Here is a 23,024-nt window from a genome sequence, read left to right on the forward strand (position 1 = left end):
ACTGCAAACAAACATTTTTTAAGGATGGCCTTATTGGTCAATTAACTAGTAGATGGTCCCTATTGATTTTTGGGATCATCTAGGTCAAAGATCAAGGTCACAGGGGTCTTAAATATCAGAATGGTTTTCGCTGCCATTATCTTGAAAAGTATTAATCACAAAGTCTCTTCATATTTCACATATTGAATGTTCATAAACAGTAGATGACCCCTATTATTAATTTCGAAAACTATTTATCACAAAAGTCTTCATATTTCAAATACTGATTGGTGATACCTATTAGATACCCCTACTGAATTTTGGGTCACTAGTTCTCTAATATCTCATTATCTTGAATAACTATTTATCAACAAAGTCTTCATTATTTTTCTTTTTTCCATATTGAACACTTCCATGTACCCATTTAATGGCAAGTTTCTATAAAAAAAAACTACCGATTATGTGAGTCAAGGGTCTAGAAAAGGGGGGAATCAACTTAACCTGCACAATGCACTATAATCTTATCTTCCTATGTTCTACATTTGCCAATAACACGCACACTTTACTATATCCCAATCTCCAATGTTCCAAATTTGCCAATATCGACTCTTCAACTTCACAAACAAAGCCAAACCTAAAAAGGGGGAAAAGAACAAATTATTAAAGGCAAACAATTGATAAATATAATGGGTACTGTCATAGGAACACAACACTACACATGCCTACTACCTAGTTTTCTATGCAATTTACTTTTTAACCTAAAAAAATAAGCAGTATACCTTGCTTAAGGCTTTTGTGTTTCCAAAACGTGCTAATCTACAATAAACTTTGCTCCCCAAAATTGGCAAAAAAAAATAGAAACTTAAGATTTTACATTTATCGTTTCGAGCAACCATCAACTATATCTTTAACAGACTGTTGGATATTTTTTATGCACACCAAATTTTCTTTCTTCAACTTTAATTTTTTTTAGAAAAACAAATGTACATAAAAAATTCAGTCCCAATACATGAAATGTCCAGGCATTCCAATTCCCTCTGAGATAGTAAAGCAGCATGCCATCAACCATTAAAATCATAACAATTTCTTGCTAAATATTAAGGCAAATGCATAATTTCTTTTTTAATAAGAAAAAGTATTCATCACAAGAAAAGCACACACATGCACAAGCACTATAAATGTTGATAGCAGCTCCAACCAAACCCATGATTTCCACAAAAAGAAAACAAATTACTTACCTGAACACTTCGCATATATCTGTGCCTCCCAACGCCTTAGTTGTGCCATTATTACCAATGCTTTAACTCCCTAAAACACATCTACACCTAACTTTTAAACTTCACAAGCACATTTAGACCTAAAAAAGGATAAAACAATCTATTTAATCTTACAGCACCCAAACATCCTAAATAGTGCCAAACAAACATGTGTCACCTTTATATAAAAATATCATTTGTCTATTATCAACCAAACTTTTGTAACATTTTCCTTTAATTGAGGAAAAAGCATTTCCCCACAATAGCCACGCATGCAAAATTAAATTGAAATAATTTCTTCTTTCACAAATATGAAGGTAAATACCATTTTCAGATGTTTGAATCTGATTTCAGGTTGCCCCCTTTTCTAATTTATTGCCCTATCTTTCCCCCTACAAAAAAAGTCACAGGCACTCCATGCGCCGATGTCACTGACTATACTGCTACAGACTGAAGATAATTATTTATTTTTTCCCCAAAAAATCTGTTCCCTCTAGCATAAGTTCTTAAATAAATTCTTAACCAAGATGTCAAATGTTTAATAAATAGTTTTTGTTCTTTTCATTAAATAGGAACAAAAATATATCCAAAAACCAATCAGGAAATGCAACTCTAGCATAAAAGGGAAGTAATTTGGGCTTCTCATCAGGAAATTGTCATGACATTTCATAGTGTGCACAAAATTCTGTTGCAGTGGTTTTCCCCTATACAACTGATACTGGTAAAAAGGCAACGCTCCCAATAGAAAATAGACAAGTAATTCCCCAATCCATGACCGATAAATCCCCAGGACAACAGTACACTGAAAATTTCCTCAATAAAATCATCAAATTTTAAGGTGGACATAAACAAAAATACCATTGTTAAGCGATATGCAATAAAAACCAAGCATATATAACCACATGAGTGATATTCCCTGAAACATTCATTTTTTCCTATTAAACTAAATCAAATAAAATATTTTTATGGTTTAAAATATTAACTTTCTCAGTTTTATCAAGGATAACCCACCAATTGCAGCCAAAAATAACCAAACAAGAAACATGGCAATGCCATGAAACCAGGTTTTCAATTGTCACCATTGTAGATAAATATGTTGAAGTTGAAATACAAATATAAGCAACAATGTAACTATGTGCAATGTAAATCATGAATAATGTAGGAGGAATCGCACACAGAAGAATTGTTCACTATATATTCTGTATAAGGCAAAAAAACAAAGGGCCATAATTAGGTCAAAAATTATCCAATCACAAAACCCCGACACTATGCGTCAAGGCCCTTGATAACAAAGTTTCTGTGAAAGTAAGAACAAAATCCATTGAGACATGTAGGAGTTGAGCATAGAAGAAATTGTTCATTATATATTCTGTATAAGGAAAAAAACAAAGGGCCATAATTAGGTCAAATATTATCCAATCATAAAACACTGACAATATGCGCCAGGGCACTTGATAACAAAGCTTCTGTGAAAGTTTGGTCAAAATACGTTGAGAAATGTAGGAGGAGTTGCGCACAGAAGAAATTGTTTACGATCGCCCGCCCGTCCGCCCGCCCGCCGACATACCTCAATCTAATAACAAGTTTTTTCCTTCGGAAAACCTGGTTAAAAAATTGCCGGAAACTGCAAGCAAAATTTCAACATGGAGGCTGCCATTTTTTTTCTGAACGGTACTATTTCTGGAAATCAGTTGCTAACAAAATATTGCCATTTTCTTGGTTATTTTTATGAAAGTAATATATTTTGTATTTCTTATTATGAAAATGACTTGTATGGAGCCAAAGTGTGTCACAGATACACTATTACACCTACACACCGCATTAAATTTCATACAATAATGGAAGTATAAAAACCATTCACCACCATAGCCTACATAATAAGATGTTACACCGCAAAGAATATTTTGCATGATGATAGTTGCATGAAGTTTTTCAGGGGAAAAAAGATATAGTATAGAATTAATAACCTCATAATTTTCCCCAAATCAACTTTTTTCGCATATCTTTCCCCTCCCTACCAGCGCCCAGCATCTTCCCCTTTCCGTAAAAAAAACCCCTGAATTGTAAAAGGAATAAAAGGAATAATTTTGTACTGTGCATCGAAACAAGTTTGTTGACATTGATTTCCCATGTGTGTAATGGGAATCAATTTGCGCAGAAAGCAATGCATTCCTTGCATTATTTATAGCATACAGGGGTACATTTGTCGTTCATTCAGAATTATTTTTCCTATAGAATGCCAATTTCCTGTGCCCACTTCATCTGCTCTTTGCACAACGTACGTTCAAACTGCATTGGCCGCCCAAGGAACAAACAGTGTAAAAAACAATTACATTTAATTTCCATAAAGATTCAATTTAAAGATCACTTTTCAACATTTATTGTCTCAACTTGAACATCTCTTCTTAACAAAGATAATTTCAAGGAACAAACAGTGCAAAAAGAATTCCATTAATTTTATTTTCCCATAAAAATCAATTTAAAGACCAATATTCAACATTTATTGTCGCGAAACATCTCATTCTCTTCTTAACAAAGATTATTTCAAACAACACGTACATGTTCACTGTCAACTTTTTCAATTTTTGTTGGTCATGCGATCATACCTTTTGAATACTTCTAGTAGTAATGTCACTCTTCTAATTTTCAAAACAATGTTAACAATCCATATTGAAATAGGTTTCTAATAGAAGGCCGAGTTGACCTGGACCGAGTTAGTATAAGCCCGAGTTGACCCTTTGCCGCAAAAAAAAAAAACACACACAAAGGCAAACGTCCATGTCAGCAGCGATTTCTCTCCCTTTAAGAACCCCAAGTTAGCCTCTTGGCTTTGACGGAAAAGTTATAGCAAAAATTTCTAATTTGATAAGAAAATTTAAGATCAGAATTTTTTAGGAAACTGCTCAATCTAAATGTTTATTACCTTTTGAAAGAGACCATTTATTGGAATTTGTCATAAAAGAAAGAAAATCACAGGCGAAAAGACCTTGAATATTTACAATGACCATGTCAACATTTAGGCACCTTACCATGAACGTCATACATGCCAGTACTTAGAGTAGAGAAAATTACTAAATCGACAAAAAAACACCGTTCCAACAAAAATTAGGCCCGAGAGAAAGTGCTACCACGTATTTATATGAATTATGGTGGTTTCGTCAAACTACCGGTTCGGCGGACTTAGTTTATGAAGAGGTGCGAAAGAGGTTTCGTCAATCTTTAAAGGCATAGTAGGCATGGTTCATGTATATAAAGTGGTTTTATCATCTATATGTTTGTTGTAATCAAATTATGACACAAAATTTCATTAATGAATAGAATACATTGTAGAATTATGTCTTTTTATTATACCTATTTTGATAATGATTTGTTCGTTATTTGATTAATTAGTTTTGAGAAAAAAAAATATTAAAAAAAAATACATTAAAGCCTCATTAGACGCCTGGTTGATGTGATGAATACTTCCCAACTACTGAGATTATGCAGCCACAATCCAATAACTTCAACGACAGGATTTATGAGGACGGTTTTTAAGTTTTATATTGAGTGATGAATAAAGAATGAAAATAGATTGTTGTTCTTTATTATGTAAAAAAACATAGTAGATTCTCTTTATTACTAAGCCTGTATCAATTGTTTATATAGAGATGAATAAAGTATTTTAAATATTACGTACAAAATCATGACACAAATATTCTTATTTTGGATTTTTAGTATAATATTTTTACATGTTTTTTGTGTATGCCTTGTTTTTGTGTATATATTATTAGATTATAAAATACATAGTTAATTCTTTCTCTTCCAGGTTTTATTTTTCTGTGTATAATGTTGATTTTATTCCCATTGATAACATTTGTCCTTCTGTTTAAGCTTTTACCATTTGTGGATACAGTTCAACATAGATTAAGAAAAATGTTTTTTATGTTTTACAGACTTCACTTTATCTATATTTGTGTAAATTTTAAATCATTTTTCTTTTTTCAGACTTCACTTTTATACGTGCATGTATCTATTTTTATGATGTTGTTTTGTTTACTGAGATCTTTTGTGTTGAGTTAAGCTTTATATGTAAAATATAACTATTATACTAAAGAAAATAATAAATATATGGTTTATATAATTTTTATAATTTCCAATATCTTGTCTTTAATTGCATGAAAAAATGTGTGAGAAACAACAGACTTAGTCCCACGATAATTGACATGCCCATTATACATCAGATATTTGTTGCACTATATAAATTAAGGTTGCCGAAACCACAACCTGTTTTATTATATATGACTCATTGTAATGAATACAGAATTTTTTGTTAATTTGTTAAGGAAATAATGCACCTGTCAATATTTTGCCCTACCGGGGGGGGGGGGGCGGCGGGCATACACGGGGCTTTAGACAGAAGACCATTCCTGACAGGCGGGAATTTGACAAACTTATGGAATCCGGGTCCGGGTAATAGACTTTGGCCGGTTTTTAAATCCCGGGACTCGGGAATTTCGACGCCACAAAATAAAAAGGGGAGTAACTGCGAAAGGTCAAAAGACGACGGCGATATTTTTATTCGTGTTTTTGAAGTTGCAGACATGAAACTTTTCGATTTTTTCTACGGTAGAGAAAATTGTGGGATAAGGCGAGAAGGTTGCCCCAGAATCGGGATTTATTTGCAAAGGTATACAGGGATTGTATTCTTCATTTGTTTTCTACCCAGACACTATGTGGAGCCTAGCGGTTTTCATGTTTGTCATCTGTTTTCGCGAATAGACCCATTTATTTTGCGAGTCTGAAAGGCGTTGGAAATCACATGAAACTGACACATATCTCGTATTAATAATACAAAATCCACAAAAGAACGTTCACTTTGCCTGTAGAATATAAACGATTACAGCAGAAAATGTCGTATCGATTGAGATAAATCCTTTAACTGCAGTATGAATGAACTGATCAAGTGACACAAAACGGATGTTGAATACATACACACAGAATTATGTTATTAATTATTCATTTTATAATTATTTTAACACCTATGCGACCAGTGTAGATCCAGATCAGCTTGCACATCCATGCAAGGGAGTTAAAATCCAAAGGCTGAAGTTACGGGACTCCAAGACAGTAGTTCTCGTGAGCCTTGTTAGAATCAGAGACAAAGAGATAAGCAGCTCTTATATACTTCATTGAAATATCACTCATGCCTATCAAAAAGTGAGAAATTAGGCATTTTGTAGCAAATAAAGCTTAATGGATGTTCATTTGATCCTTAAATATTATATACCCTTTCTTTGAAAGGTAAATATTTCATCTATGACTGCATGTTAAAATATTGGTAACTTTCCATGCCTTTCCCTTAGAAAAACATGGCAGAACATACCCACTGAGCCATTTTTTTGTCATATGATTTATTAGTTTTGTAACAAAAAATATCAAGAAGTTCTCTTTAAGAAATGATGTAACATTTATTTTACTGGGAACTGTTAATATTTTACCTGCAGGCTGCAGCAATAGACAAATGCATAAGTTTTCAGAAAATGTATTATTTTACTGATTTTGATATCTGGTTAATAAGTTTTACTTGCTACAAGTTTTAAGTTTAGCAGGCACGCGTGATATTTTAACTGGCTAGGAAGAAGCCTATCTCTGTTATGATTATCTATGTCTCTGTTAGAATATGATTTTTAATAAAGTAAGAAAATGCATTTAAATACAGTGTATGTCAAAACAGATCTAAATAAAATAATATCCTTTTTTCAGATGTATTACCATCATTGTTTTTTATCATTTACTGTTTCAACTGCTTGTCATAACGAGGCTTTGAATCTTGGCTATCGGTTTCATCTTCATTGGTCTTGTATTGCTTTACGATCGTGACTTGCTCTAATAAAAAGTAAATTGAATCTGCAGAAACTATGTTAAGGCTTTGTTCTTATCTGATAAATGCGAATGTATTAAAATGTTGATTTATATTTAAACTGGTGAACATTTGGTTGGACCATATGACGAGTGTTTCTGCCAACAGAAAAAGGGGCAAGGCAAAGGCGTCCGAGACACGGTCTTTGAAAAAGGTATTCAGGCACAATGGCATTATGAGTTGAATTTCATAAATGATTGCCTCAACATTAAATGAGTCTGAGGCCAAAAAAACTCTTTTTTCTGAAAGCCATACAAAACATATAAGGGGTATTGCACTTCTGTGGTCTAAATATGTGTATTTTATCATTGACATGGTGGGGAATCATTGATATGGTGACCTCTGACGTAACATGGTATCTTAAAGTCTCATTATGCATTTGTAAACTTTATTTGAAATAAAAGAGTATTCAGTTTCACACCAATGACATCAAGTAGAATTCTGATGTAAAAATTTGCATTTGATTTCTTAAAGACATGAAAGAAAATCTTCAAAATACGCTATAAATATATTGCGCTCATGTAGCGCAAATGTAATAATTGAAGGTATGTTTGGATGAAAAAATAATTTCTGAAGAATAGTAATGCGGAAATGAGCCATTTTCTTCAATAAGAGGATAAGTATGATATGTTTATTCAGTAATTGAAATTTTACTCACAAAAGCATTATGTTCCTTTAAACTTAAAATTCTCCTGAAAAAGCACAATATTGTTTATAATGTCGCTTGGGGCTACTGCAAGTCCTGTCAGTTACGCATACTCCAAAATATTTTCTGTTAAACAAAGATATTGACAAAAATTCTCACATGGACACCAGAATCTGAAAGATTATCAATTGCTGCAATACCATGTCATGTGGTCTCCATATCACGTGATTCCCCACCATAATTGCAAGATTAGTTTGATAGACTTAGTACCAGCAGAATTGTTAGAAAATTCAGTACCATTTTTGTTCCAATAGAATTAAAAACAACCTACTGTTTTATCTATCAAAAATATATGTTGGAAATCTTTGTTAAGTTGTGCTACTAAATTATTAATTTTTAAACAATCCAGGTTCAAGCTTCTATCCAGGCCCAAGCTCCTATCAAGGTTCAAGCTCCTATATATCCCGACTCAAGCTCCCATCCAGGCTCCTGCTCCTATCCAGGCTCTTGAGGAAAGTGCACCAGATTGTGAGTACACCATGCAACTTAGCTTAAGAAAATTATGTCAGTTCTTTTTGTAGCTTTGTGCTGAGCTATAATTGTCGTTTCTCCATGAAACTTGGTCAAAATGTTTGGCTGAAATCTCGGCAAAATTCAAGGTTGGGTCATGTGGGGTCAAAGACTATGTCACTAGGTCAAATCTTAGAAAAAGAATGCAAACACTTTAGAGGCCACATGTTTGGCCGATTTTTCATTACAGTTAGTGTAAATGTTCAACTCTATGAAATCTAGAACATGTTCAAAATTAAGTCATGAGGGGTCAAAAATTAAGTCACTAGGTCAAATCTTAGAACATTTTTTTGGTCTAATTTAAATGAAACTTAATAGATTTGAAACCTTAAAGGTTATAAAAATGCCCTCTATTTCAGAAAAACAATGTGCAAGTGTCCAGGTTTGGCCACAGGAGGAGGAAGAATGTCTTTTTTAATGACTTTTTGTGTTAAATGTTAAAATAAAATAAGAAGTTAAAGTGTTGTAAGTTTTTATCTCATCTGAGCTGTGAGCACGAAGCTATTGTAATCGGTGAATGTCTGTCTTCGCAAATCTGGTGTCCTCAACTTTTAGTGTTTTAACACTCTATGAGGCCACAGGTATGGTTCAATTATAATTAAGCTTGGTCAGCATGCTTACCATCCCTACAGAAACTGGGTCATGTGGAGTCAGAAACTAGGTTAGTAGGTTTATTTTGTAGCTAAACTATAAATGTAAAATATTAAAGATCTTATACGATCGATTGTGTGTCTGTCCGCATTGGTTTAAGTTTTTTAAGTCATACATTCTATTCTATGAAAGATATTTAATTGAAACTAGGTACGGTATTTAGTGGGACTACCACTACCATACTAAGAAGGTCTATAACCTTGATGCATTATTTTCAGAATTATGCCCCTTTATTACTTGAAAATACCCATTTTTATAAAAAAATATAAGTATCTTCAAAGTCTAATTATTTGAATACTATCAAAGTTATTAAACTACAATTGATACATATATACTCATTGGGAGTGACTATACCTACCTTACTTCTGAGGCCCATTAATCTGGATTCATTATTTTCCTAATGATAAGCCTTTGTACTTAAATTTTGTCATTGTTTTTCTGATAACAGTTTTATTTATTGATTGATCTATTAGATATTTACCCTCTCCCCTACCCCCGGGGCATTTGATGCACCAAGCAGGCTCAAGGGAGGGGATTTAGACAAAATTGGTTGTCTCTAGGGTGGGGATTTAGACTTCAAACATTTTAAGATGTCAAATTCCCCTGGGGCAGCCCGCCGCCCCCCCCCCCCGCGGGCATAATATTGATAGGTGCATAATCACAACATTTCTACATATTTGTTCATCATGTCCTTGAAAATGCGTGTTTCTCTCCATTTTGTTAAGATGAATTGTCTTAATATTATTTTCATGTGTATGCTATGCCTCTTTATGTAATGTACGTTTATATGCTATAGCTCATATTGGCATGTGTGTACATGAATTGAGTTCTGAAATAAACTTCTTATAATATAAAATTAGTTCGCCGAACCGGTAGTTCGACGAAACAACTCTCGCCCATTTATTTTATATTGTCAATTAAAGTCCGTGGTGCTACGTAAGTTTAATGCACAAACTATCTACTACTTTAAATCGCTTTATGAAAAATATACAACCTTCAGAGCAGACAACATAATGAAACATAAGCACAGATATATACAAACAATAACAAACCATCCATTCATTTTTCCCCGCCAAAACGGCCTTTGTTCTCCAAGCCAGCTTGTAAATTAGGTCACCTAGTCGCTAACACGAACTGCCAATGGAAAATCAAGCAGATCATTAAATAAATACTTATCTACAATATAAATAAAGCATAAAAAATCAATACTTACAGTTTAAACTTGCTAGTATATTTAAATTATCGAATTTGTACGCTCTGAAATAAAATCCTCTCTCTTCCTTAATGGCTGCCTGTTTGTTGATGTTTTTTCATTGGCTTACATTGTCACGTGATCAAATCAACAAAGGTGTGGACTAAGTTTATTTCCATTGCAGTTATGACTTTAATTGTTTTTATCACAACTTAATCCCGAAAAAAATATGTTGAAACAACAAGTAATATTGATGTTTATATAATACTATTTACAGTATTTTTACGAGGGATGCTATTTTTACTGTTACCCACAAACCCATGTGTTATTTATTTCATTACCCCGAACAAATACTGTGATGATCTGAATTTGTCAACAAAATCTAACTGTAACCAAAATAAACCAAGCAATAACTAAACAGCTATTTAACCTGTCCTAACCTTGCAAGTTTTAAGTGTACTGTAGGCCTACTTGAAAAGCTGTTTTTCTTTTATTCTTTAAGCAAGTGATGATATCTACCAGTCATAAGCATACAATAAGCTGTGTTTTATTTAGAAAACAAAACACTAACCCATTTATAAGGTTATGATCTGTGAAATCTGATCCTTCTGTATCCAGAATATTCTCCGCATGTTTTTTGACAAAGTGCATTTACAAAATAACGATGATATCCTACAGATGTCTGTCCGCCAACTCTATCTGTAACGTTTCACTGATTAAAATTGTTAAATAATCCTTTGTTGCATGCTTAAATCGTCTGCATGTTCCAGTTTGACACAAAATTATTCACATTACTTCCGTTGAAAACGGATGTTTATTTTTTGATTATTCAACAACAAAATATTTTATACGCGAAAAGAACTCTAGGGTGCAAAGAACTAAATTTTATGAGAGTCATGATAACTTTGGTGATGCACTACCGTCGAAAATAAGAATGAATCGAGAGAAAAATGGCGGCCATTTTAGTTCATTTTATTTAGAAAATATACCACGTGACCAGATTTTATACTGTTAAAAAATACTGTTACCTATGTAACAGTATAAAATTCTTAGTCAAGTGGTACACTTGCATTAACAGTAAGAATAACTCCCAGAGGCCTATGGGAAATTAACATTACGAAAAAAGTGAGGGGTTATAACGATTATTGATAGGTTGGTTATATGACCGTATGTATGCAGTATTCAAAATAATCCGCGGCTCGGGTTATATATGAAAAACGACCGTTTACATAATATGGCAGTATAACCTGTCAAAATCTTTTTAACTGATAATATACACGGCTGCAGAATTTCCTAAAAAATGGAAGTTTGCTGTTACCATTATATTGCGTATATAATAGTTTGTTTGCTATATAACATTCGGTTAAATCTGTAGACAACCGGTTTAATATAACCCTGACACATATCTTTATAATTCATATTGAATTTCATGTAATGACAAGTAGATTTGGATCAGGTAATTGCCTTTATTGCAAAATAAATGATAAATTTTAGAAAGGTTATACTTAACATACCAATGCATTAAAAGGATGCATTCATACGTGTGCATGTATTTTTAAGAATTAATTACAAAAATAAAATTTAGGAAAAAAAAAATCAATGGACTTATCATCTATAAATAAAAGCAAACCAATTCATCCAGATTTTAGAAATAGAAGGAAAAAAACTTATTTGAAACAGTGATGCTTGACGTTGTACCTTAGATTAAATAATTGTTAAAAAAAATGCACACTTAAGCTCCCGAAATGATCTTTTTCTCTCTAAAGAAAGAACAAACATGTATTTTACTATGTTTAAAAAATGGATTTAGAACAAGATGCTTATCACATGAAAAAAAAACCAATAGATAAAAAATAATAATAATAACGTTGAATGAGAAAAAATTTCTGTTAAAAATGTACAATGTAACCAAAATTGTGTTTGACTTCCATACAAAAATACCATGCTAATAACAAACCCTCAAAATAAGCAAAAAAGGCTTAGCTTTATGGCAAAGAAGTAACTTTTTGAAATCCGTAACAAGACAGGCGCAAAATATTTTTTTGTTGGCATATTTCTTTTTAGTTTTTGTTGGCCTATGGCATGAGTTTTATCAGCTACCTACGTGTATCTAATGATGTTTTAAGGAAAAACTTGAGCGCGTGCATTTCTTTTTAATGTCATTAGCTGTGTCATTTTTATATGTGTCAATATATGACACATATCTTACTTACTAAGATACTAGTTATAGTAGGTCATTATGGTGGCTGATTTGTGCCATTCGTGTTTTCGACCGAGACCCCCACAAGCTAAAAGTCGAGAATTAAGTTAAAATGGCGGGGTCGCGGAGCGAAAACACGCTTATAAGCGGGGGCGCACGACGAAGTTTAATAAATAAAACTTCGCCCCGCGAGGGCGCGGAGCGATAATAAGGAAATAAAACTTCGCCGCGTGCCCCCGCTTATTAGCGTGTTTTCGCCCCGCGACCCCGCCAAGCGAAAAGTCGAAAATTAACAAGTTAAAATGGCGGGGCGCGGGGCGAAAACACGAATGGCACAAATTAGCCACCATAGGTCATAGTTAAATAAAGTCGACATAATGGCAAGCGCGATTTAAAAACGAGTAAAAAATCACTTCTTAAAACCAAAAGTAGAAAATATAGCACTTTAATGACTTTGTCTTAGAGATATACATGTATAAATAATCTATGCAACATTTGCTATGGTTGCTAACTTGTTAGGTAATAGTTTAAAAATTTCTACAGATTTATTTGCAAGTATTTCAAACACAACAATAAACATATTACTAATATTTGTAACTATTCGTGTGTGTTTATATTGATTATTTATTTAAATTAATACAGAGATCTAGTTCCCATAAATAATTAATAATAGCAACGGAAATATTATCATGCAACAAATGTTTTAATAAGGTTCCTTAAACCAAAATGTATTTATCAACGTCTAAATAATCCGCCGGCTAAAGACTAATAGTTCCCAGGTTCCAGGTTCGATCTTTACCTATATATCTGAATTTGCAAGACTATGATCTGGCCACGGAGTAAGTTATGGCTTTACCTATATCTGAATTTGCAATACCATGGTCAGGCCAGGGAGTAAATTAATGCTCTACTTATATCTGAACTAGCAAGACTATGATCTGGCCAGGGAGTAACTCAATGCTTTACCTATATCTGAATTTGCAATACCATGGTCAGGCCAGGGAGTAAATTAATGCTCTACTTATATCTGAACTAGCAAGACCATGATCAGGCCAGCGAGTGACTCAATGCTTTACCTATATCTGAATTTGCAATACCATGGTTAGGCCAGGGAGTAAATTAATGCTCTACTTATATCTGAACTAGCAAGACCATGATCAGGCCAGCGAGTAACTCAATGCTTTACCTATATCTGAATTTGCAATACCATGGTCAGGCCAGGGAGTAAATTAATGCTCTACTGCAAAAAAGGGTTCAGGACACAGATGTGCTTCATTCAATTTTTATTTTATGATCTAAATGGTAAATTAATCATTGGTCCCAACACTTGGGAGGGAAGGATTGGAACTAAAAACTGTGTATAGTAGACTGGTTCCTTACAAGTGTATTTTTGAGAACATTGAAATCGTAATAACGAGTAAAACTAGGGGATCGGAACATGACAATATGTACACATCGACTTTGAAGGGCCACCAATGATGTATGCTTGTCCTCATTGGCTTTTTAAGCATGAGGAATTGAATGATAAAATTGCCATGCTTTTTCTTATGTTCATATCATTTATAAATAAATTTCGATTATGTAGGTACACTTGTCATGGAGGGTCCATGTACACATTGGTGCTAGCGAGCAAACGATAATTATGTACAATTTGATTCACGTCTTCATTCTTCAAGTGAAACCCCTTTACCAACTGCGCTAAGAAGGATGTTTGATTAACACCATTTTAACAATTTGATATTTACGCTTATATCGTTTTACAAGTAGATCGTAACGTTTTACGGAATATACCGACTACAGGAATCAAATGTTAAGAGTGCCAGGTCACTGTTGTTGGACAATACAGTCAATTTATTGAAATATATTGTCAAATACAGCCCAAATGGACAATGAGACAATGAGCATAATGTCATTTTTATTTATGAATTCATAACTTGATGAAAAAAGACAACAGTCTGAGACAACAAAGTAAAATGAATGTTCTGTGTATTTATTGACAACAAATACAAGTAAATGAAACAATTTTATGACACCACTAACAAGAAATACAGTTCTAAAATGATTGACTAACTTGTTTTGTGCTCTTTTAACATGTGTTCACATTTAAAGTAATTTCTAAAATGTCGCTAAGGAATGTCATTTATTTACAAGAATCCTCTTCCCAGAATCATACAGTGATGTACCCACATCCAAAAGTTTACACACGACCAAATTAATTTCCATATTTAAAGCAGCACAAATTGAAAAAAGGAAAGTCAAATTTGAGCAAAAAATGATTATGTGAGTTTATAGTTCAATGAAATGTTTACACATTCAAAATACAGGTGAAATATTGAAATGTTACATAATTTATTATTATATCAGTAAACGTTTATCTTGTAAAAATATAGAATGAGAAATGTCTGCATACACATACCAGTGTATTTTATTAATTTTATATATTTTTTTTTCTTCAACAAATGCCTTGAGTTAAATTAAATCACTAAATTCGTAGATTTTGCAACAGTCGGAAGCTCATTTGAACAGTTTTTAAAGAATTCATAAAAATAAACATAAATCTGGAGGCGTGCTGCTTTAAACCTTTTCCATCATTGACAAATCACTCAAATGGTATACTATTCTAGTCAGGAGATAATATGTATTTTATATTATCTGCCTTCGAATAAACGTAACGAGACTTTCCACTGCTTTTGTATTAAAGTCACACACGTATATGCCCCTGTCCGACTTGAACGCCATGTCATATATCCCGCCAGAGCCTCTCATCTCTTTCCCCGTCAGTACACGTTCACTGGCTTGGTTAGGTAAGGCATGCTCATCCTTGTGGTGAAAAACTACTACCGCCGTATTTGACGTTACTGAAATGATAATAATGTACATGTACATATATATCACTAAATAGGGATCAAACTTAGACATGAATGGAATATATATTCTCATAATTATAATCATTGACCTCACAAAGACAGAAACCCGACCACATATTGTTATGTCAATATTCAAATTAATGACCGGCTCTATTAAACGTATAAACCCCTATGTACATGAAATGGATATAATCAACAGAGAGTGAGAAAGAAGGAAAAGAAAAAAATATTCATATAAAAACAAAAATGCAACTTTGACACATTTACTTTGTTACATTTATAAAGTATATAAATTTGGAAATAATCACGTCGTGTTTCCCTCTTATATAAATGTATTTTATAATTAATGGGCTTAAAAACAAAGGCGTTTACAATGCAAGTACATGTATCACATGGTTTAGAGTAAAAAAACCTTTAGTTGATTACAATTAAAAAAAAAGAAATATTATATCTAAATATTCGTTCACATACGTGTAAGTCCATCCGTTGCATTAATGACGTCAGTGCCAAGTCGAGAAATCGTTACGCATATCAACACAAGCGGAATTTCAGGTTTGATGTCAGAAGGACGCGATATCTTGTAGATATTAAACTCTACCTTACTGTCAACTGCTTGAATTTCTGCTTTCATCAAATCTATAATTTGGCTTTCCAAACTTGAGGTCCATTGGGTCTTTTGTTGGCAGTACAGCTGGACTGGAGAACAAACAATAAAGTTTTTTAAATATATGATGTAAAAGGAATGACATACATTACATATACACAATTTTGAAATGACTCATCTAATGTCATTCAACATTTGCGCTATTGTCATGTATAAATGTTAAAAAGCTGCACAATCCAATGCTAGGGGTGTTGACAGTAGCTTGCACTAATCACTACTGTCATTGGTATTGTTCAATAAAATCGAGCTTGCGAATTTTCACTATGCCCGTGTTTGGCGTTCGTTATGGATTTGTTTTCTTCATACTGTATTTACTTACAACATATTTGTTAAAACGTATAAACATTCAAACAATTTATTCAATGATAAAACCAACACAATTGAAGTTGTAAACTTTAAGTTATTAAACTTATAAAGACTTAAAGAAGCATTATTTATATATCTTTCAGTAAATCAAAAATCACAAAGAAGCACAATTACCTGGTATATTCTTTATACTTTTAATTTCGGTAAGTTCAGCTGTCACTGCTTGGCATCTTTTTTCAAGTGTTTCGATTTCTACCTTCTGTTCGTCAAACTCGTTTTGCAACTGTTGCAAGCGTTGATCTTTCCGGATATTTTCTTCCTGTAAGTCATGTACAATGGTTTCAGATTCTTCCAGGTTTCTTGCCAATTTTTCAATTTTTTCAACATTTTCTTTGCTTTTTTTTCAAATTTCTTTTGTTGGCAAGATGCCAGTTCTTTTTTCGTTTCGTTGAAGCTTTTCAAGTAACTCATTTGCCTTTGTAATGAGCTTTTTTTGTTTTCTTCTGTCATTACTATTTTATCTAACTGATATGTTTCAATTACTTGATCTTTCTCTTTGTTTGACTTAGTCAGGTCGGAAATATTCTTCTCCTTTCCAACCAGCTTAGATTCGTACATGCTGCGTTGCGTTTCCATATCTTTCTTGCATGCTTCCATAGTTTTCTGCAAGTGCTTTTTCTGCTGACTTAGTTTTGCTAGACTTTCTTCCTTTACCTTTATATCTTGGTCCTTGGTTGTTATTGTTTCTTTTAATGATTCATTAGACGAGTTTACTTCCTCTGTTTCTTGCTGCAGCTTGCAGATAGACTTTTCCTGCTCTTTTAGTTTATTTTCATACTCTTGCCGTTGTGATTCCACATCCCTTGTAGCCGATTCAGTCTTTGACTTCAATTCTGCTAAATCATTTTCTTTTTTCTGCATACCTTGAGCAAGCAACTGGGCTTTTGTGTTAAGTTCTGTGAATTCTAAGTCTTTCCTGTTTATTTCTTCTTTTAGTTCTTTAATTTCCTCTTCAAGCTCATGCATACGTTTTTCTTTTTGCTGTTGTTTTTTGCTTTTATCTGAGCAATTATCTATCTGTTTCTGCAAAGATGTGTTCTCTTTCTCCATTTTCGTCATACTAAATGCTTGTTCCTTCAATTGTTTTGCTTGTGATTCTTTGCTATGTTTTAAATCATTGTTTAGTTTTTTTAATTTAGTGATCTCGTTTTGTACATGTTCATCCTTGTTTTTCAACTTATTGTTGCAGTCTTCTAATCGACCCTTTAATTCATTGAGTTCGGTCTGAAGAGCCATAATGTGGCTAGATTGTTCTGCATTTTTCGTCATCAAGGTGTCTTTTTCCGAGTGCAGCTGTTTAATTAAATCATTTTCGGTTAGCTGCACAGCATTCGGATCGGTTTCATAATCTTCTATTTTTAATGCAATCGATTTGACCGCGTCTGATTTGGAAAGCCTGTCAGCATTGTACATAACGAACTTTAGGAATGATCTAATAGAGCTTACCATTTCTTGTTTTTCATCGTAGACAATTCTCTGAAAAAAAGAAAACTTTTTTATCGATTTTGACCGCAGTTTGACATTAAAGCAGACGTCTCCAGATTAATGCTAATTTTCAAAATAAAATTGAAATTAAAGTAAAATATTGTGAGGTGAACAAAATATCATTAATTTTCATATTGCAAACAGCACTTACAACACATATAAATTACCAAAATGAGGTCCAAATATGCAAAACATATCGCAATTACTGCGTTAGTAACGCAGTAAAAATATGATGAAAAGTACTGCAAAATCGGCCATAAGCCGGTCATAACATGGTAGTCATTACTTTTATCTTGAATCGTTGAACTTTTCTTAAAATGTCAGTACTTTTTTCTCAAGTTACATTTTCTTGAAATATTCTGGTTTACTTTCGAGGTAACCGCCTTCGTGGTCGAGGGGTTAGAGTCGATGACTTCTAATCCAGTTACCTCTCTGGCGTGGGTTCGATCCCCGGGAGATGCTTTGGTAGTTTATTGCGGAGGAAGGTAGTCTAGTACTGGTGTAACTATGTGTAAACATTGTGTTTACAAATATCGTCTGTCAACTTTAACCTTTTCTAAACCTGAATTCTATTGTACTGTGATTGGTCAGCTGGTAGCACGCGCTTTCTACTGTGCCGTTAAATAAACTTCTGTAATTTACACAAAAATATGTCTGTATTGTCTGAACGATGCGCCTATATGACTGAAATACTGTTGGGAAAAGGCGTAAAATGAAACCAACAAACAAAAAACATTTCGAGGTGTGAAATATTATGAAGTGTGAAGTAACGCAACGCTTATAGGACGATCTCATAACAAACATACTAGAAAAAGGGTATTAAACAAATCAGTGCATTTCTAAATAAAGAAATGAAACATTACATATATTTATATAGTTATTTCACCTTGTCTCCATTATCAATATAATATCCCGTGTTAAAATTTTCATATAATTCTAATTCACCGACATATTCCAATAGCAAACTCATAATAATGTAATTCTTAAGACAAATTCTTCAGAGTTTTCAAAATGCGTTATGAAACTAAGCAAAATGACTCTATGAGAATTTATAAAAAATGTGAAAAAGTTAAGTTCTTTATAGCAAGTTTAAAATGCAGTAAATGCACTTTTTTCAACATATTTCTTATGACCCTCACAGTATACATGTACATAATACTTTAAGGTACATATACAACATCTGTAATAGACTGTGATTAAAGGAACTTAACCTTATATAAAATATCGAAAATAATTTGAAAAAAAATTCGAACGATAACATTTTAAGCACGTTAAAAAGAATTAAATAAAAAGAAGAAGAAGTAGTTGAAAGAAATATTGTTTGTTTGATTGGGTTTTACGTCACATCGACACAGTATAGGTCATATGGCGACGTTCCAGCTTTAATGGTGGAGGAATACCTCGGATGCCCTTCCGTACATTATTTCATGCACGAACCGGCACCTGAGTAGAACCACCGACGTTCCGTAAGCTAGCCGGATAGCTTTCTCACATGAAAGAATCCAAACTTCCTGTGGGGATTCGAACCCACAGCGGTGAGGGACAAGTGGTTTGAAATCAACGACCTTAACCACTCGGCCACGTGCGAAAGAAAGAAAGAAAGAATATGCCCTATTGGATTGCACATTTTATGATTAGTTGAATTCCATATTCTTTTAGTAGCCTAGAATCATTACTAGCGGAAAATGGTATCAAACTATTTTAAAGATCATTGTTTTACAACGTTGATACTATGCATGAAATGTTACCCCCGGTTTTCGTCCACTGACTAATAATGTTAATCGAAATATATGACATTACCTCAATGCTTATCAAAAGTCGTGCTGCAATGGTTTTACAATCTCTAGTGTTCTGACTTGCATCCCGAGGTCCATTGTTGCTTGCTTAAAAGTAAAACGGATCATACTTCAATATAATTTAAACATACCAAATGAAAATGAGCCGTGTCATGACAAAACCAAGCTCAAATAGTCAAAATACATAAAGTGTTTCTTAAATATGCCCCCAGTATACTTTATGGCTTGCTAACTCTAACCTATTTGTTCTTGTTTACCAAAAGTCAATGTTTTGGATCCTATGATATATATGTTTCAAACCCCCGACCTCCGTATAAGCCGTATAAGTCGTTCGTTATAGATGGGTAACACGTAATATTTAATATCACACTGACTCACTGGTGGCGGAAAACCTTGACGTCGCCCTGTGTATAAATGCGTGCATGAGGGGTCATTTGAGTAGAATCACCGACGTTAGTGATTAAGCTGTTTAATTCCTTCACAAGAAATAATCAACAGTCCCCTGGGCAAGCGTTGATGGACAAGTGGTTTGAATCCAGCAACCTTTACCACCCATACTCGGAAGCCTGCCACACGATTTCTAACTAGCTCGACAGGAAGTTGTCTTATAACATGCGAGACATTATCGGGGAATTACTATTTCACATTAACAAATCAGTGCTTTTTCACCTTGACTTTGTGTTTATCTAACGGATCAAAATTTATCAGTCGTTATCGCAAATGCTGGCAGTCAGGTATTTCGAAACGTTACAACTAGTACATCAACAAAGTCAAGAGTTTAACATCGTTTTCTTATACATGAATTCTTACCTGTACCTCCCGGGCTATCATTCAGCAATGTATACAACATATCAGCTGTCGCCCGCATGGCATCTAGGGACCTCAAATGTTTCACAACGCTTTCATCTAATTTACAAATGTTTTCCTGCATCAAGGTGAAAGAGAATTCATTTAACAGTTAATATTAGTCACAGGCGGTTTTGATTTGACAATAAATTGTACTCAATCATTTTTCAGATGAGAAAATGGGTGATTAATTTTTACTATTTATCATTTGATAGGAAAGATACTTGAATTTATAAAAAAAATGAAAATATTAATAACAGAATTGAAAAAAAAACATGACAAAGCTGCCGATATTTCATTAAAAACAAATATTCTTAATTTTGATAATTTCTTCCATTTTTTCTTTTTCTAACACTAGCACAAGTGTGTAAAAATGTTAATGTCTTTAAAATTTAATAATGCATGGATTGATAATTATCTTATTTATTTATCTTGAAATTTGGTCATTAGAATATTTAACATAATCATGTAAGAAAAAAATTAAACATTTAAAAATAATCATTTTTGTTGGGTCTTACATCGTATCAACACTGTAAAGGTCATATGGCGACTTTTCAGCTTTACTGGTGGATAAAGACCTTAGGTATGTATATATTCAATGCTAACCAATGATCCATCTGCCAGTTAGGGCACAAACAGCAACTTTTGCTGTCGAGCAAGAACGACGGACATGTCACCAGTCATGCCATTAAAGGGTATGGGCTATGGGCTCACGCAACGTAGCATATTTTTCCCCGATGTCCCTGTCACATTTTACGGCCATTCACCTCGGCTTTGGACACCTCAGTGTCCTTTCGTGCATTATGTTAGACGCGAACGGGCACCTTTGAGTAGAACCACCGACGTTACGTACTTTAGATGGATAGCTAGCTCACATGTGAGAATGAAAGAAACTTTGCAAGATTCAAGCCAACGACGATGAGGGGCTATAGTGGACTCGGCTACGGATACCATAATATTATTAAATATTAATACGAAATAAAAATCACGCACCTTACATACGTCATCAAGACTATCGGGATACTCAACTCGCTGTCTATAAAAAGCGCGGAGTAAAATATGTTAGTAGTGTAAATATGCTGCCCATGGTCATTTATGTATATTCCTATTTCCTGAAAGGTGAAAAAGAAACGTATAAAAGTAAAAAGTCACAAAATAAATACAAAAACAAAATGTTACACGTGTACATGAAAAACATTTTGAATGCAATTTTTATCTGTACAGTATGCTATAAGAATATGTATGTGCCAGATGAATCACCAACTTTCTGTCAGCTGGTTCGATAGCTCCCCAGACATTTAAACCCACAGCGGTTAAAAACGAGCCAATGGTTATAACCACTCGTTCAAGGAAGTCGCATATTACCTGTAAGTTATAGAGCAAGTCAATATACAAATGTACAGTCCAATCTGAGCTGGGATTACAACTTCTACTTTCCGTTTTATTAACAAAACAAGTCATTACTGATAACATTTGATCTGAGATAAGCGGGGTATTTATTTTGGATAGCAAGAAAAGAAGCTTGCTCTAAATTTTATACAGTATGGGGGATGCACCTCAAAAATGCATGTTTACTCTGGATTACGAGAGGTGCGCTTCGACCCGTTTGTAGAGCAATACACATATTAATGAGATTATTAGAAACGGCATGTCACAAGATTTGCTCGTTAGTCGCGGCCTGCACGGCCTTTATGAACCTACGCCATTGTCAGCTCTTATAAGAACGTTTTAAAGTGTTACCCCCCCCCCCCCACACACACACACACGCACCTACACAATCAATATATCAAAGTTTTACATAGACGAGAATGTCTCTCATGACTTTTTATAGCCAGCCGAAAAGAATGGACAGTATTCCTAAGACATGATATTGATCAAAGAAAGATGTAGCCTTGTATATTTTTTAGTTTCTAATAATACCTTGCAAAAAATTATCAAGTACGAGTTTTCAGTACCAGACTAAACAAAAGTTTATGCACAAAATCAATAAAACCTAGTAGTGTACTTTATTTGATTTTGCAAGAAAATGGGAAAATGGATAACTTAATATACTGGTAATTTTTGCAATAATTATTTGCAGTTTGGGTCAATAAAGAAATCTAGAGATACCTAAAGCGCAACACAACCACCCAACCTCCATATACACAGACAAACATCCCTAGCTTCTATTATTTCTGGTTTGCAATTTAAGAGAAACTATTGTGGTATACTTTAATATATTCTCAAACAAACAAAAAATGTCAGTGGCTGCAAAACAATGCACCACGTTATTCTATTAGTGATTATGCTAATGTTGATATTGACATAGGTGACTGACTGAAAAAAAAGAGAAAAAAAAGAAGAAAAACTCTCCAGTCGCATGAATTGAAATAGAAAGCAGGTCTAAGATTTAATTGATTCAAACTAAAAAGAAAATAAATGTTATATACAAGTAACTAAAACAAACCTGATTGCTGACAATCTTTCAAGGTATTGCTAACAAATCTTTAATATATTTAGATTATTTAATTAACACAGACATGTATATGACACGTTTATGGTAAGATAAATAACTCCGTCGGTATTTTTAAAACCGAAAGTGGAAATCCATTTATCTATAAATAGAAT

General features: G+C 33.5%; 1 protein-coding gene and 1 long non-coding RNA gene across 2 annotated transcripts; one reads left to right on the forward strand and one right to left on the reverse strand.

Moving 5' to 3' along the window:
• Positions 1 to 6,974: 6,974 nt before the first annotated feature.
• On the forward strand, positions 6,975 to 8,810 carry LOC132752385 (uncharacterized). The gene is made up of 3 exons (XR_009628813.1): positions 6,975 to 7,288; positions 8,190 to 8,308; positions 8,710 to 8,810. It is a non-coding gene; the product is annotated as an uncharacterized LOC132752385 (long non-coding RNA).
• Positions 8,811 to 14,367: 5,557 nt separating this feature from the next.
• Positions 14,368 to 22,974, reverse strand: LOC132752384 (golgin subfamily A member 6-like protein 25). Its single transcript, XM_060742702.1, is given in 8 exon segments — positions 14,368 to 15,251; positions 15,732 to 15,956; positions 16,405 to 16,725; positions 16,728 to 17,766; positions 19,576 to 19,658; positions 20,382 to 20,496; positions 21,411 to 21,529; positions 22,864 to 22,974. Coding segments are annotated over 6 exon segments (1,941 nt in total). The 5' UTR covers positions 20,440 to 20,496; positions 21,411 to 21,529; positions 22,864 to 22,974; the 3' UTR covers positions 14,368 to 15,036.
• Between the last annotated feature and the right edge of the window lie 50 nt (positions 22,975 to 23,024).

The sequence above is a fragment of the Ruditapes philippinarum genome, unplaced genomic scaffold (assembly GCF_026571515.1).
Source record: "Ruditapes philippinarum isolate M1 unplaced genomic scaffold, ASM2657151v2 ctg239_1_1_1_1, whole genome shotgun sequence".
Taxonomy (NCBI): Eukaryota; Metazoa; Mollusca; class Bivalvia; order Venerida; family Veneridae; genus Ruditapes; species Ruditapes philippinarum.